This window comes from Corvus kubaryi, unplaced genomic scaffold (assembly GCF_017639235.1).
Source record: "Corvus kubaryi isolate FWS band 111438036 unplaced genomic scaffold, C.kubaryi_AGA036_p1.0 137, whole genome shotgun sequence".
NCBI classification, from domain to species: Eukaryota; Metazoa; Chordata; class Aves; order Passeriformes; family Corvidae; genus Corvus; species Corvus kubaryi.
Genome location: NW_024580671.1, coordinates 31,365,608 through 31,382,809, shown reverse-complemented (window position 1 = coordinate 31,382,809; position 17,202 = coordinate 31,365,608). Strand labels below are relative to the sequence as shown.

Sequence of the window (17,202 nt, the reverse complement as noted above, 5' to 3'; positions counted from 1 at the left end):
GATGAGTTATCATAGCAGTAATATTCACTTAGAACTGCTGTGAAAATCGGTAGGAAATATGTTTTTGAATTACTTGAGTTTGTCCCAGAGAAGTGTAGCTGCTACTTTTGAAAGTAAACATCGATATTTACAGTTTTAGTGTGTCTTCAAGATAGAAATTATGCTTGAATATTATTAGTACATCTTAAAATGCTATTTATATAATGGAAAGAAGTAGACCCAAGTATGTTTTTAATTCCCAGCATAAATCTGTACAAACTGTAATCTGAGCAGCCTACAATAACACAACATAGCTAAGATGTCTTTATAGAAACCACTTTTTAATCAAAACCATGACTATTATTATTTTCTAAAGGAGTAATAAGGATATGGCACAGCAGCATGTTTCATGCCTATTGAAAAATGGTCTGATATTTAATGTAATGACATAATGAATTTGGAATGACAAACAACATCAAGAAGATTCACTGCTCTTTTGGACAAAACATGTACCCCTATACACACACATGCACTCACAGATATATAGGCACAATTAATTTTGTGTTACTTTTAAGTAAGTCTGCGTCTCCTGAAGCTTTTCCATTTCTTCCTCATCTGTTAATATCAGCTTTTCCTTGGATGAAACAGCTTCTTTTATCGAATCAATTTCTGCTTTCCTCTGGATTACTTCTTTGCTGAGCTCATCACAATTTTCTTTCAACTGTTTAATTCTATCATCTTTCTTTAAAAATCAAGTAAAAGTCCAGATTAATTGTATTTTCCCTTTTACATTTTGCAGGCTTCTGACAACACAGACTCACTAACATTGAGTGATGATAACATTTTTAGTGACAAGATATGAAATGTATTTTTTTTACCAGATGTGTGTTTCTTCTATCAATACTATCAGAATGTTATTTCCAACAAAGCCACATATATTCCTCAGGATTTATGACTGCAAAGGTATTTTTCATGTTCACATTTTAGAACCAAAAACCTGCAGCTATCTTTACATGGAGTATCCATTTGCTGAATATAGTAAATATTTTCTTGAGTAAACAAAAAAATCCAGATCTTTTCTGAATCAGTTATTTATTGCTTGCCCTAGAGTTATCAAAACAGAATGATATAATATAGCCTATAAAATCTGCTTCTTTTAAAATCTATTTTTCTATGTATCCTATTTTAAATAAACTCTAAAAATACATCCTGTGAAAACATTTTCAGTGATGTTTTTATATGTTAGATGACATAACATAAAACATTGCTTTTCTCATGTTTTGTACTTACCTTTTCTTTTAACATTCTTTCATATTCATTTTCCAGAAGCTTTTTTTCTTCTCGCAAACTACAGTAAAAATCAAAGCAGAACTAAATGTATTAGTAATATAATAACCATTACTGTAATATAGTAAATGGTAAGAAAGTATGAAAGCCTATCCTGTGTTAGACTAAAACACACAGTGAATTATCATGAAAGGTGCTCAGATTTAAAGGAAGTTTGCTGACTGGTAGCTGAAGGGATCCTGAAGGACTGAGTGCATGTATGGAGGTGCACACATCTTTTTCTACAGTGCACACATCTAAACATTTAAACCTGATTTTTCTTAGTCTGACCACCTGCAGGGGTGCATTCATTCCTCACTCAACCTTGCCTTTTACTAGTGGCACCCTATACCCACAGTTCCTCCCAACCTCAAAACACAATGTTGACATAGAAATGTGGCAAAAGGAAAGAGGAGTTGGGTAATAAATAGCCACAAAAACATCACATATCAAAGAAAGTGCAGTTGCTATGAGAAACCTTCTTCCTATGAATGTTTTCACATACACATTTACTCTTCAGACAACCATAAGTGAAGCTCCTCACATCTGGACTGGATCCTGTGAAAAAAAATTCCTGAAAAGTGGCAGCGGTTATAGGCTAAGTCAAAGGAGTATGGTAGAAAACTAAATTGAATAGCCACAGTGATCTTAACCTATATCCAAAACTAAATTGCAATTTAATTTCAGGCAACAATAGGGACAGATGCTAAAGAAGTGAAGAAGGAGGAAAGGAAAAAATAGGAAAGCTCTTAGATCTTGTGGATGTTTAGTAACACTGCCCTGAGAAGGATGAAGGAATGATTAAAAAAAGGGAGTTATACCAACAAGCTTGTTGGATTTACGGTAGGGAGCTTCTTGGTAGCAGGTAGGTAAATACTGCCAAATACAAAAGATTATCCCTACTGAAGGTACATCTGTACATCCCCAGTGCATGCACAGGACAGGTCTACACCTATAGTAGGTAAATGGGCTACAGCAATCTGTATGCCATCACAACCAAACTGAACTGAACTGAGTCACTCTGCTATTCACTGGGAACAAGGAGGCAGGTTCCTGCAATGTAATTAGTACCTACAATGACATTTCAGAGTCTCAGTCTATAAAGAAGTAAAGATTGGTGCTAAGAAATAGGTGGAACAGACAAATCCTCTGTCCCAGGTATAGCAAAGAACTAACTTCAGTGCTTAAATTTGTTTTTATAACTCCAGTGGGAGTATGTGCTGGTCAAGTTTTGTTGAGATCCAAGGCAGTCTGGTAGAATAAATAACTCTTTAAATTAGGGAAACATTAAGAGAAGGGGACAAACTTCTATAAAACAGTTGTGTCACTTGGAGCTGTAAACAGTGGCAAGGGACTCCTGGGCAGCCCCACCCACCCAAAGCAGCTAATACATTTACCTCATAATGTGGCTGATACAGAAAAGAGGCAGCTGATTGTTATTTCTTTTTTTCTTCTGAAACCCTCCAGCAGCAGTGTAAGATTTTGCACGGTGATGGTAGTTCAGGTTTCAGAAAGTGTGTGGTCATGGGAAGAGAGATCAGTCTCCCAGCAGCCGACCTCATGGAGGACCATCCCTAGGACCTTATGCTCAACCCTTTAGCAGTGCTGATTTAAGGTTCTCTCCCCTACTCCATCACCCCCACCCTCTCAATAAACTCCTTCTTACATTTGAATCCTCCAACAAAAGGAGTGAAGCTTATACCTGGAAGTCTTAGGCAACATATTTCCAGTTAAGGAAAGGAAATAATTTTAAAAAAAGAGAACTGGGTTGGTGGCATTGCAATATAAACAAAACAAAACAAATCAAAACAAAATCTATCCCATGAATAAGAAGCTCTGGCTCAGATGAAGAGCAAAGAGAAAATAGATGCAGAGTAGATGCTGTTGATATACAGCATGCATGATATTTGTATGGGCAGAGTACAAGTATGCCTCTACAGGGACTGGTAAAATCTAAAAACTAATTTGAATGCCAGTGTTTGAACACTCACAGAGTGAACGAGTTTCCAAAACAAAATCTTTTAAAGAAAAAAGTTGAATTTAAATCAAACGTCCACCAAAATTGATAATTTTTGATAATTTTTTAAATCAATTTTATCAATTGATAAAATTGATTTAAAAAAAAATTCCAAAATCATATTCCAAATCCATTTGGCAGTACTCCAAGTTGAATTCCTTGGGACTGGCATAATCACACTAAGGATAATGGACATCTACTTTGCACAAATACCTGTAACTGTTTGACTGCTACAAAATATTATTAAATCAGTCCTGTGCAAAATGATTAAAGAGGTACTACATGGCTTGTGGTTAGTCCATGCTGTGCCCTCTTTCATCTCACGCTGGATGATCAAAAGAGCAATACCAAAGATGAGGAAGGAGAGCAAAGTTGACACTGTTTTCATTTTGTCACATTCCTCACTCATGAGGACAGATTCCTGTGGAACCATTCCAGTTTCACAACAAAGACTTCTCCATCCAGCAAAAGCAAAATGATTTGAACACCTCATTTTCCGTGACATAAACAAAGGCAACAGTGAACTGCAAGGACCAAGCTAGCTAAATAGCCAGCTGACCAACTGCTTCCACACAAAAACCAGTGGAAGTGTGAAAAGAAAAAATGGGTAAAAAGAAAGAAGTTAAATCTCTCTCTTTTGAGCAATGAGTTTGATCCAGTTGCGCATACCCAGAAGTCAGACAGGCAGCCCTAAGCTAACACCCTGGGCTTCCTTACTGTCAGGGATAAAAACTGGGACCCCAAAGGGCAGGTCATCTGACATCCCAGGTGACTGTTTTAGGATGATATAAATTACCAGTCAAAGATAACCTACATCTCTCTGTGGACTCTAAAGGGGTGGCAGGATTATTAACACACATTTTGAAATCAAATTAGATTCTTCAAAGAATTTAAGTTTAGTCTCTGATTTAATAGATGAACACAGAAGCATAATGTAAGATAAGCAGAGAAATTTTGGTCTTTCAGTTTAGCATTTGAATCTTTTAATCTGTGTTATATGGATAACGACCCCATGACTGTTTTACTTAGACATGAATCACAACAACAAATGAAACAGCTGCAACTGGCATTAGGCATTTAAATTTCCCATTATTTTATAGCTCTTCCCTGATGGATGTATTTTTCAACATCGTGGATTTTATTATTATCATTATTATACCTCTAAGAACACACACAATGGAAAGAAGATGAACCTCTTAAGTTTAAGCATTAATGTGTGCAGATGTTTCTAACATTGCACTTCTTGTTTTCATGAAGCCTAATAACAGCATTGTACATGAAAAGTTGTCATAGATGCAGATGTAATGAGTTAAAAAAAGGCAGTTGGAAAACTGGGCCATTAATAAAAAATACATTCCAGATTTTTCCCTGAGAGACATTTACAGCTGCAAGCTGACACAGAAATAAAAAAATTAAGACAGAGAGATTAAGAAATGCAGTGGCAGCGGTCAACAGAGGTCCACTTCACTTCCTCAGCTCACGAAATAACCACAACGCTATTATCATTCAAAGTCCCATCAGGCAAGAAAGTGAACTCCTTCAGCTACTCTGTCTCACAGCTGGGATTGCTTGGAAAACCATAGAAGGTGTTTGGCACCTCACAACTAAAAACTAGTGACCACAGGTAGAAGTTATCACAGCTGACAAGCTGCCAGCATGAGCTTCCTGTAAGGCTCTGAGCTGTAATTAGTTTGTAGGTACCAGAGAATGCAGTCACAAGACCAGCTGATAACAATTTCAGCTGTGACTCTATTTATTTTACTTATGGCGTGTAATTCTTTATGAGAGAAGCTATGGACAAAAGCTTAAATTTTCACTTTTTAATTTTTGAGTGACTAATACAGAAATAATTACAAGTATTGAAATAGTTTTCCTTATTTGCAATGCTCCTACAAGGACAAAGTCAGTTTTGCAGTCCTGACTTCCATGCAGTTGCACAGAGTACTTCAGTGATGAGCCATTTTGTTACCTGCACAAATCATCGTGAGAGCTGGAGATTGGACCTAGGCTTTCAAACAAAATTGTTTTCAAGCATCAGGGACCTTTAATCTCACAAACTCTTGTTATAGATAAATTTAGTACAAATTAATTGCTTTATTTTAAATTAATTGTTTAGATGATAGATTTAGATTTAATATTTATTATTTCTCAACAATAAACTACTGTTGATATCATTGTGTAATAAAGAAAAGCAGCTCTTCTTTCTATTGTCTCCTAAACCAGAACTCCAAGCCTCACATGAACATTAAAACGAAATGTCTTCTCAAGCCAGAACAAATCCTTGCTGATCACTGATTCTTTCCTTCTTGTTCTGCTAATTTGCTTTTTTGCTCTATATTCTTACTTACTGGGGCTTCTTATCAATTATATGAAGACATTTCATGGCTCTGAATGCAATTTTAGCAGAACTGAGTGGAGATGACTGTTTTTCCTTTTACTTTATTACCCTTGCCAAGTAGTTATTGACAGGAAGAATACTCCCAGAGTCAACTCTGACTTTGGGATAGTGGCCCAAGCTTGATAAGCTCAGTAAAATCCTTCCGACCCTTGTTCTCCCTGTGTGCTGAGCTCTCAGGCAGACACACCAGCAGTGAGCCCAGTACATCCATATGGCAGAACAGGGCACAAACTGGATGAGGAGGCACATATCTACAGTGGGAACACACCCCATCCATGCAGTCACCCTCAGGGTGACTTCCCTGACAGCTGAAGTGTGTCAGAGAGGCTTCTGAATACCTCATGTACCTATTCAAACTACGAAAAAAGTCACAACATTCCTGAAACCCTGATGATACTACAATGCTGAAAGCAATCTAAATTTATTCTGGCAATGTTGACTATTCACTGGAACAATAAAGAATTAAAACAGAAGGTGAAATATCGCCTTCAGCTGTTAAAAAAGGTCTGGTAAAAATTGTTTACAGAGGCAAGCAAATAAGAAATGAAATAGGGATAGAAGAGTATGGAATAGTAAGGGACCTTGACACGTTTGCTAAAGTTACGGCATATCTGTATGACTCCACAAGAGAGAAACGTCATTGTTGTCAGATTTGAATCTGAGTGCAAAAAAGGTGCTAAGTACTCTTAGCTATCAGAGAAAGTGAATTAAAGCAGGAAACAAAGGTATCAGAGATAAGAGGGATGCTTCAGAGAAAGAAAGGTTTACAGAAACAGGGGAACAGAGATCTGCAGAACCAGGGAAAGAAGATTAGATTTCTCACTTACAGCTGAGCAGTAGGTCTGAGTAGACATTCTAAAAAAAGGATAAAGCCGTAGATAAGAGACACAGATAATCCCTTCAAAACCTTTCCCCCTCCGTGTTCCCTGCCTGCTATACATGCAAAGGTAAATAAACAACATGTTTGTTTTCAGACTGAACAGCCATTAGTCATAATTCCCAAGGCAAAATTCACTTGTAAGTGCCAAGTACAGCTGGGACTGTATTAACACAGTTGGACAACAAGGAAAACTCTGTTCCAGAGAGATCAAGGGCCAAGAGAGGTTGGACCATGACTTTTTATCCTGAGAAATGAAGGAAACCAAGCAGCGACCTAACAGCAAACTGCTAATATCCTTCCATGCAGCTTCCCTCCCCTCTGTCTGTGACATTGTCCATGCACACAGATACTTCAGAAAATGTTGCTTTATTCTTTGGATAAAACCACAAGCATATAGATCTTCATTTTATATCAGTGTGACTATTAGATCACCTGCTACTCACCTATTCTGGACATTAATTTTCACTGTCTTTCACAGGCACCAAACTCATCCCTTCATTACAAACATGTATTCATACCCATTATCTGGTTTTCTTCACAGTCCATTTCTCATTTCTCCACTACATTCACTCAACCATTCCTCAGACATATTGTGCTAATCCTGTTCATTCTACACTAGCCCAACTCAAAATCAGTATAGTTTCTTGAATATTTCTGGAATTTCTCTCCCAGTAAGCAAATCCTCACATAACCAAGGTACATCCTTCTCACTTCACACCCGCAACATGCATAAGACCCAATACTACCATCAGGCATGAAACAGATTCCAAACAAGGAACAATTAAATAATCTGTAGCTCCCAAGTTTGAAAAATCAACAGATTAAAGGGGAAGGGGTTGTACAAAAGAGATCTATCAAACAATTCTGCAACAGTGAAAATGAGGACAGGATCAGATGTTCATTGTCTCATCCAATACAAGAACTACAGGGCACTAAATGAAACTGTAGGAGTCGGGTTAAGAAAAGCAAGGAGGTGGCAGTTCTTACATAGTTAATCTGTGGAACTCATCGCCCAGCATGTTGCAATGTCAGAAGTTTGTTCTGGAGGAGATGGGAGAAGTTCAAAGGAACAGGGGTCAACTGAGGATTCCCAAACACAGAGGACTGTATTTGGCTCATGAAATCCCCACATCACGAGTGGTTGGGGCTGCACTTTTGGTGTCCATTAGATAATGCACCTCCTGTCAGACTGTACAGCTGGGTTTGATCCCAGGCAATACATAAGACATAAGTTTCTTACTACAGTGAAGGAACATTTTTTACAGCATGACTGACCCAAAAAGTGGATTTTTAATCTTCAAGACATTCAGTTTGTATATAAAGATTAATCCAGTAAATGTTCAAGGGTAATTGAAATAATACCTACACTGCACTTTGAATAGAATAGAATTCTACTTTTGACTAGAGGTAGAAAATAGAGAATGGGAAAATATTCCCTAAACATATAATTTTTTTGAAAATTGATGCAAAACCAGTAAAAAATGCTCATAAGATATGAGGGCAAACAGTTAAAAAGCATAATACTTTTGAAGACCTCATTTCTGGACTTCTTGGAAATTGCAATAAATTCTGTATTTAATAATTATTTCAGGAAATTTCATGTTTCTTAGTTATCTCATAGCAAATAATTTTTTCCAGATGCTTTCCATGTTTCTTTCCCACTCCCAATTTGCTTCATTCTCAAGTTTCTTTTTCTCTTAGAGCAAACACTTGGCTCTAAAAAACAGAAAAAAATCAAGAAAGAATTGCCAGAAAAATCTGTTCCATGCAATGTGTACAGTGTTCCTGATTTCCTTGCAGAATAATAATCTTAACTGCTGAGATGCTGACATTGCGTGTTTGTATCATACACACACCAATGACACTACAGCTGGATTGAAGATGGGTAAAAATAGAAAGCCCCCCACAAAATAAAAATCTGATTTCATCGGCCTAGGTACATATTTTTTTACAAATGCAATACTTCTGCTTGTAATTTTGCTATAAAATATGAAGATAATTGAAATGTATACAATACCAAGCTAATTCTGGACTGTTGTCCTTACAAAGAAATGTTAAGATTTCACTCCTCTCACAGCAAATTTATAATTTTTCTGACATTAGAAGATACAAGTATTTCTTCCCCTTTGAATACCTGAACAGAAAAACTTGAATGTACTGTGCTATTGATGTTAAAAATAGCACTGGGTCTATTTATGATATTGTTCCATAAAATCCAAGCCAACAGGTCTCTGAGACACTTTAAACACTGGTATTGAAGGTGTCCTAGACTAGAATTGTTCATGTTAATTTTGCCTCCCTAAATATTATTCATGCAATGTAGTAAACTTTAAACAGCATTTTAAAGGACACCATACCATGTTCTAAATTTAAAACTATCTACAAATCTCTCACCATGGTAAATTTATTCATCGCTGCCATGTTGCTGTTACTGGGGAAAGTTTGTGGCAATTCATTTAACAACAGCCATCAAGAAATGTGGCCGTGTAAAACGTAAAGGAGATTGAATTTTATTCCATGTTATCATCTTTCTAGATTAGCTATGATGAAATTAGCAGCATTTGACCACTTTCACCTACCATTCCACCTTCAACCGATTTTCATACACTCTTCCTTTAACAACACTGTATTCACTTCGGCAGCTAAGAAGTTGTTGCCTTATTTGGGAAGCTTCACTGGAAGCTTCATCGGGGAACTGTTCTGCTTTTTCCAGTTCACATTGTTCCAGTTCTGCACTCAGGAGTTTGGCTTCCTGCAACAGCTGGGTCTCAGACTCCTGTAAACTACATTAAATAGACAAACTTAGAACTAGTCAATGAGAAGCACAAGTTTTGTATTTATACTTCTTTACATACCTACAATATTTAATTCAAGATTTTCAAGATGAGATAGAATTAAGATCTGAATAATCTTGTCTGACCTCCTAGGTGACCCTGCCTTGGAGAGGAGGTTGGACCTCCTAAGTTCTGCTCGAACCTGAATCATCCTATGGTGACATGAGAGCAGTGGAATCTGGTCTCAGGGATTTTTTTCTGCATACCTAGAGCTGGAGTGAGATTCATCTCATCTAATTTTAACCAGATGACAGATGGTTACTTAGTTAAATTTATCTTTCTAGCACTTCCTAGACACAAATTAAGAGACAGGGAATCCATTTTATCCTAAGAAGTGCCAAAAGCTAGATCTGATTCAGTGAGGAGACCTATAATGGTGAAGTATTCACCAGGACAAAGCCCAGTCTGGCCTATATGACAACTATCTTAATAAACACTGAGACATCTACCCAGTGATGAATTACATCTTACTACTGCTGTAGTGCTACCAAGGTCTGAAATAACTCATGTAATGATACACAAGCCAAAAATACATTTGTGGGCATCTGTGGAAGCCTGTAGATCAATGATCAGTGATCTGATCTGACTTGTATTACCGAAGTGTAGCTCCACAGAAACAACAAACTAGCTCCAGTCAGTGTCAGGAGACTGGTATTCATAATATACTTATGAACTTGTGTGGTGACAGCTGAAAAATATCCTAAAGGCTGTTAGCAAAATACATAGATTATTATGGAAAACTCTTAAAGGGAACTACAGTATGAAAATTCATATACAATGCACCACACATAAGCCTATGCTTTGTGCTATAGAAATCATTGTGCATGCCTCCTCAGTATTACTACATTATGATTTTTATATAATGGTATGCTAAAATTAGTCACAATTATGTAGAAGAAGAAAGAACTCTATCACTTACCTTTTACTAATCAAAAATATAGTGCGATTTAATTTCTTTTTAAAAACAAAGGAACTTAGAATTTCCCATATTGAGAAACTCTAGACATAAATTTTGGCTCAAATTTGACATTTATGGCTTAGACAGAAAAACAAAATTACATATCATATAAAGAATAGAGATGGTAAAATGGTGATAAAAATACAAAATATAAAACTGACTATACTGCAAAAACATAGTCGAAATAATGTAGCCGAAAAGGTTTTGATTCATGCAACATTTCTCCCCAGATAACCACTTCCTTTTTCTAAACTAGAAAATAAGAAAACCACAGACTTCAACAGAAAACAGTGTGCCTTTATAATGAACAAATAATTTCATGTGTGATGTATTTACACACATACACTAAGGGAAAAATAAACTGAGTTATTAACACTGCATTCTGTATGATATTTAAATCTTCTTTAAATCTAACAGAATTTATGCAGTTGTAGGAGAAAATACAATTGGTTGTAGTAATACACAATTTCAAACAGTTCTTTCTTAACACATACATTTTACATGCAGTTACATAAACACATAAGCGAATTAATAAAAAGAAAATTCTTAGTATTGATTTTCTTCAAGATAATTAAAAAAAAAAGAAAAACAGAAACAAGAATTGAGTGTTGAATCTAGATTTTTCTCTCTACAGATGCCAATGGTATTTTTTCATGTGTTGATTTAAATTTAATTGATAGCAATGAAGAAATAACTGCACATCTACACAATGTACACATATAGAATGACATGACTACAAAAGTAGGTTTGTGCAGTCTGATGTGGCAGCTTTTGAATTTGTGAAATAATTATTAATTTAGCAGAGGCTTAAGAAAATAAGATTCCCAATCTGCCAATGATTCTTCATTATTACCTGAGTATATTCTAGTTTGGGTTATCAGAAATTCATACTAGGTTCCTAAATTGAGATAATATAAATAAAATCTACAACAAGGCCACATAATTGAGTGACTAAAAGGGTCTGCAGGGGCCAAATACAAGCTCAGATACTTCAACTTTAGATGCAGCCTTACTGCAAAGCGGATGGTTGAGACAGCACCACAGTGGGATGACAGCCTGTTCTCAGCAAACGTAAATTCAAAAGCACTTAAGACTTTGAAGAAAAGTATCAAAGATATTATCTGCCAAGTGACATCTTTCAGCATTTCAGAATGCCAGATTATGCCAAACTGAAAGCAAGAAATAAAGGACTATTTGCCACTAAACAGAGGACTGCACTATACACTTACAGCTCTGTGTACACTGGCAACAGCCTTGGAAACTACCTGCACAGAGACTAATTGCATTCATCATATTAGACAAATTTGTATTGTGTATCAGAAAGATCAGTTGCAATAGTTTGGCACAGATGTCACAGGGAACTGTGCTGCTTAAGATGTATAAGGCTTTCTCCTTGAGATTTTTATATGCTAACAAAGGAAAGAAGAAAACACACACAGCTTGAAGACCTCCTCCTGTGTCATTTGTCTTAACATGGCATTGCAACAACACTAGGACAGAGGGGCATTAATTAGGAAAGGAATTGAATTAGGAAGGGTGAAAAAAATAAGTTCTTGATGCACAGAACTGTACTGCACATGTTAGGGTGAAGAACTAACAGTTAAAACCAGTATTGATTCTGTGAAGGGTTCTTTGCAGAAGGAGAACATACACACATATTGCACTTCCCACCAGGACAGTGCTTACAGCTGATGGGGAAAACCAGACCCTTGCGGATGTCTGTATAAGGAGGAAGTGTTTGGTCCCTATTTCTTTCTATTGACTATTAAGGGACCCTTGGTACCTCGTTCAAATGAGCATGTCCACTGATGTTAACATATGGACAAGTGAATCTCACTTTTGATGTCTGAACCCCACTTTTGATGTCCTTAAAATATACTAGAAATCACGATAGATTTTGGGTAATTGATTTCACTTGCTTTCTTTTAGCAGTAGGAGAAATATATCCATGGGAATTAGTGTGTGTTCACACATTGGTGTTTTGCTTTGACACATGACTACATCTAATAAAGAATGCGACACGATTCTCTCTGATCCACTCTCTTACAGAAGGCCATTTCATACTCCTGTGAGAATGATGGAAAGAATGAGAGATGTAATCTACCACCTAACATTTTCATGCTTTTGGTGCATGCTGTTAAGGGTAGTTTTAAGTGTGACAGAAAAGACAGCTGAGTCCTGCTTACACTGAGGCCATATTCCACTTGCTATACACACAAAGAGATTGCCTTTACAAAAATGAATGTCCCATATAAAAGAATATTGTATAAATACATAAAACATGTAGCAATATGTTTGCATTTTTCCAATGAAAGACAGTTTTCAAACTAACACTGGCTAAAAATCCACTAATTAGCAGCTACTGGATTTCTGCTTCAGCTCAGTGAACACCGGTATGGTAGAAATCTTGGCAATCAATTAATCCAAACCTCACATAATATGTTTGATCTGAGCAGTTAGAAAAGTATTTTTGTATTTTCTAGGAACCCAAACTGATTCAGTAATGCTGTTTTTAATTTGTCTTCTCAGAAAGATTTGCTATCTCAGTAATCTAAAATAAAGTCAGATGACATTTCCCAGAGTCAGAGCCATATTCCAATTCCCCATTTTATTAAGACAAAATTAGAAAACTCAGATATCCTCAAGAAATATTATTATTTCAGTATTTTGGGAACCCTTTTTAAATTACTTTACATTACTTAGAACTTGTTGCTATTCAGATTGCCAGGACGCACAGCAAATCCCAAATAAGCAGGTATAACCTGAATTAGGTTTAGAATACTTAAATTAGGCTTTAGCTTCAATGACAGAATTGCCATAAAGGTTTTGATGTGGAGTGTCAGTGAAAGTGGGATAAAATATTGTTAATACAGTGGAAATTATGGTATGTATCACAAAAATGTGACAGGATTGTCATGATGCTGATTTTAATGATTACAGGTATGCTGTAATATAAAAATTATTATTCATAAATACTACAGTAGTATTGCCATATTTTCAGTAGGACTGCTCTGTTCTGGGACACCCTGGGACACCTGCTACAGTGTAGTATTGTGTCCCACTTTGTCCCTCTCTATTTCTCTCCTTCCACCCACATATGCCCTGCCCAAGCCTGGCATCAGGCCATGAGCATGATCTCTTTTCTCTTTCCAGGATGTACTGGTGCAGGGCAGGCTCACAACTGCTACACCTAATTTCCAAATTTCACTTAGACTTCGAAGCTTAAGCTTCTAATCAAAATCTATTATCTGTCTAATGTGACTGTCAATATTCTCAGAGGGTAAATTCACACCTATTTAGGAATGACAGTTGAATTTTCCTTCTTAGAAATGAACCTTTAGCTTCTTCAGTTGCTCTCTATGATGTCAGCTCAGCAAGTCAGTCTTTTCATATATTAAAATTCTGGCTACATGATCTTCAAATACATATTTATTTTAAACTTGCAAATTGTCTGTTGCAGTCTGTATGTCCATTCCCAATATTATTATGTTTGTATTAGAAACAAAGATGTTGTTAAAACAAGTATTTAAGTATCCCAAATTACCTTGAAATTTCCTATTAAATAATACTGGTTTTCAGCCTTGTGTTCTGGATTCCTGTTTATGAACTCCAACTGTAAGAAAGCCTTAAATGATAATTAGGCTTCAGCATGAGCAGCAAATTACTTTAAAAACATAATGCTTTGGCTACTGAATGTTTAAAAAGGAATATTATACCTTATCACAGCCTTATGCAGCCGGGTGTACTGTTCCTTCAGCTCGGCTACTCTGGTGTCTGTAATTTTTCCAGCAGAAAATAGCTAGGGAAGGCAAACAGACAGTTATGAAATCTCCTAAGCACTAACACTTTCATTCTGCTGCAACTTTTATAACTGTAATTGACAGGCTTTCAGTTTATACAGACTTTGGTAACATAAAAAATTAAATACACAACCAAATCAAATGCACAGAAAAAACCCGCTTATTTACATAAAAATTCAAAGCATAAATACAAGAACATAAAGAATGTGACTGTCACAACTACAGTGCCACCTGTGCTGTACCATTTCTTCTCTGACTTTTTGTCTGTATTAATATTTCATGATAATTCTGTCTTGACTTTGAACTCAGGCTCTAAGCAACCTCTTTTCCACATTGCTTAACTGGATCAGTTTTGGCCTGCTCAGGCAAAACTGAAGCTTGAAGTGTCTCCGCAGGCAGTAGGGTTGTAAAAAAAAAGGAGCTGGGCTAAAGCTGGATTATCCTCAGGCAACAGAACACATTACCTTACATGCCTGTGCAGGTCTTCAGCAAGCACCAAGATCAAACAGGTCTTTTAAATACCTCCAGGGAGAGTGACTCAAACACTTCCTTAAACAGTCTGTCCCAACGCTTGACCACGCTTTCAGTGAAGAAATTTTTCCTGCTATCCAATCTAAACCACCTCTGGTGCAACTTGAGGTCATTTCCTTCTGCCCTATCCCTTGGTACCTGGGAGAAGACACTGACTTCCACCTGGCTACAGCTCCTTTCAGGCAGCTGTAGAGAACAGTAAGTTCTATCCTGAGCCTCCTTTTCTCCAGGCTGAACATCCCCAGCTCCCTCAGCTGCTGCTCATCAGACTTGTGCTCCACACCCTTCCCCAGCTCCATTGCCCTTCTCTGGACATGCTCCAGCACCTCAATGTCTTTCTTGTAGTGAGAGGCTCAAAACTGAATGTGGGATTTGAAGTGTGGCTTCACCATTACTGAGTGCAGGGGGACATCCTGCTGGCCACACTATTCCTCTGTGATATTTCTTTAGAAAACCTTTCTTCTCCTCCTTCAGTCACAAGTAAGGAAAACCAGGTTAAATCCAATTAAAAAATGTAAGGTGATCCAAGGCTGCTAGCCTTGTGCAGCAGCAAGTCAAATCTGCAACTTCTATGGGACCCTGCCAAGAAATGTGATTATGCAGATCTCCTGGAATAAGAAGTGAAATTATCACAGCACCAAGAAAATCCCAGAAGTTATAATTCAACCTTTAGAATATTCACAAGAAACCATCTAGAACTAATCCTATGGTCAAGATGCAGAATACAAGTTAATATCTCAAAGGAAGTATGTATTTTCTTTATAACTGTTTAAGTATTTTTGAAGATCTGTTTCAAAATATTTCATGGTAGCAAAGAGAATCTTTGTTCCCTGAGATGCCGAGAAAAGAACAGAAGGTCTGCCTTTCATTTGCTTGCATGAGATTAAAGATAAGCAGCTCTCAAATATTTATTTTGGCATTCTCTATGAACAAAGATATTGTCCACTTAAGTTCAAAATAGGTCTTCTGGGAGAAAGAAAATATTTCCCTTTCTCAACCCATTTATTTCTTAGCCTCATATGTAGATATAGTTGTCCTATTTGTGTGGTACCTTACTAAAGTGCTTTCTCCATACTCCTCTGATCTGTATCTGTGAGTTACAATTTTTTTTTAACTGCTTAGGTTCTCACTACAGATCTAAGCCATGTTTTACAAAGCTTCCACAGAAACAAACTCTTGTCCTGGAGGCTGTGTCTTCTTCTTTACATCCATAAACTTTTTACAGATTTGACACCTAATTTCTCAGTTCAGTTCTGCGATAAGAGCTCTATTTCAGGAAGGTTGGTCCTACACAATGTGAAGACTTGCAGCATTGAGGACTACACAAGACAGACTGCATGGATAGCATACCAGCATGTCAAAGGCAGTGAGACCTCCTGGAAACTTTCATCACCAGATAGTTCCCATTACCACAGCATTATCAGGAGAGCTGTCAGAGAGACAGCACTGGGCTACTCTGGCCCCAGGATTTGCTATTAAAGCCTGTTTTCTCCAAGATTCTTGGGAGGGCAGAAGGGAAAGATGCAACTGTTTGAGAGGAAGAAATAGTTTGTGGAAGAAGGGAGGAAACATGTGATCCTACTCTAGAAAAATTGTATTAATTGTAATGATAAATTACAGACAAGAGATGATGCCCCTGATATACAGATGTGTAATTCTTTCAAGGTGGCCTGTCCCACATTAATGATAAAGTAACCAACAGTATTTATGCACTCATAGTTCGCTTTATTGCTCAGAAGGTCTTGCATTGCTGGGTTAAGTGAAATGTAGATCTCCTCAGTGTAACTAATTACACTGCTACACTGAAAAGTAAAAGAGTGAGTGAAAAGATGGAGTAGTGAGGAAAAAAAGGGCTTGTAAATGGCAATTGAGGATGACTTTTTTTTCAGTCCTGTGTTAACCATACTGCCCCGGAAAGAACTGAGGTAATTATAATGTACTGGTGATCTCAGATCTAGAGTCTGGAATATAGCCAGATAAATATTCTTGTTGAGTCTTCCAGTCCCATTCCATGTCAGTTGTACTTAGCTGTATATTGCTTTTCTCAGATTTTCTTTCTCATTATATAATGAACTGGGACCCCATACATGTTCAAACACACTCAACATTGATAGATCATCTGGATAAACCAGAATAATTTTTTGTTATCTAAATGCAGAATTACTGGAAAGTTGGATGAAGATTTGTCCTTTAACAGATGGCTGCCTGGCAACTTTCTGCTTTCTGTTACCCCATACTCCCATATATGCAATTACATTGAAAATAGGGAAGTCTGTGTCTTATTATTGCATTTACTTGCATCTTTTCCTTTTAATTTAAAATTTCTGTTATGTTTATTTTACCCTATTAAGTTACACTTAAGTCACCCTATTAAGTTACCCTTGTGATTTTCTAACTTTGTTACAATTTTTTATATTGCTTTGCGATTTGAAGTCTGGCTTTTCTACCAGAAAAACAAAACAAAACCAAATCCAAACCC

General features: G+C 36.8%; 2 protein-coding genes across 4 annotated transcripts in view; one reads left to right on the top strand and one right to left on the bottom strand.

Moving 5' to 3' along the window:
• Positions 1-1,128, top strand: part of LOC121659840 (gamma-secretase activating protein) — a 69,861-nt gene extending 68,733 nt beyond the window's left edge. Inside the window, exon 32 of the transcript XR_006014474.1 lies at positions 779-1,128. The gene's annotated coding sequence lies outside the window, so the exon portion shown is untranslated. The remainder of the gene's footprint in view (positions 1-778) is intronic.
• Positions 1-17,202, bottom strand: part of CCDC146 (coiled-coil domain containing 146) — a 69,679-nt gene that overhangs the window by 23,280 nt on the left and 29,197 nt on the right. For 2 of the 3 annotated variants that reach the window (XM_042018427.1, XM_042018428.1), the window contains exons 3-6: positions 14,109-14,191; positions 9,180-9,383; positions 1,270-1,327; positions 548-721 (exon numbers count right to left, since the gene is read on the bottom strand). In XM_042018427.1, the coding sequence (XP_041874361.1) occupies positions 548-721; positions 1,270-1,327; positions 9,180-9,383; positions 14,109-14,191 (519 nt within the window). The remainder of the gene's footprint in view (positions 1-547; positions 722-1,269; positions 1,328-9,179; positions 9,384-14,108; positions 14,192-17,202) is intronic. The other variant, XM_042018429.1, reaches the window with a different exon arrangement.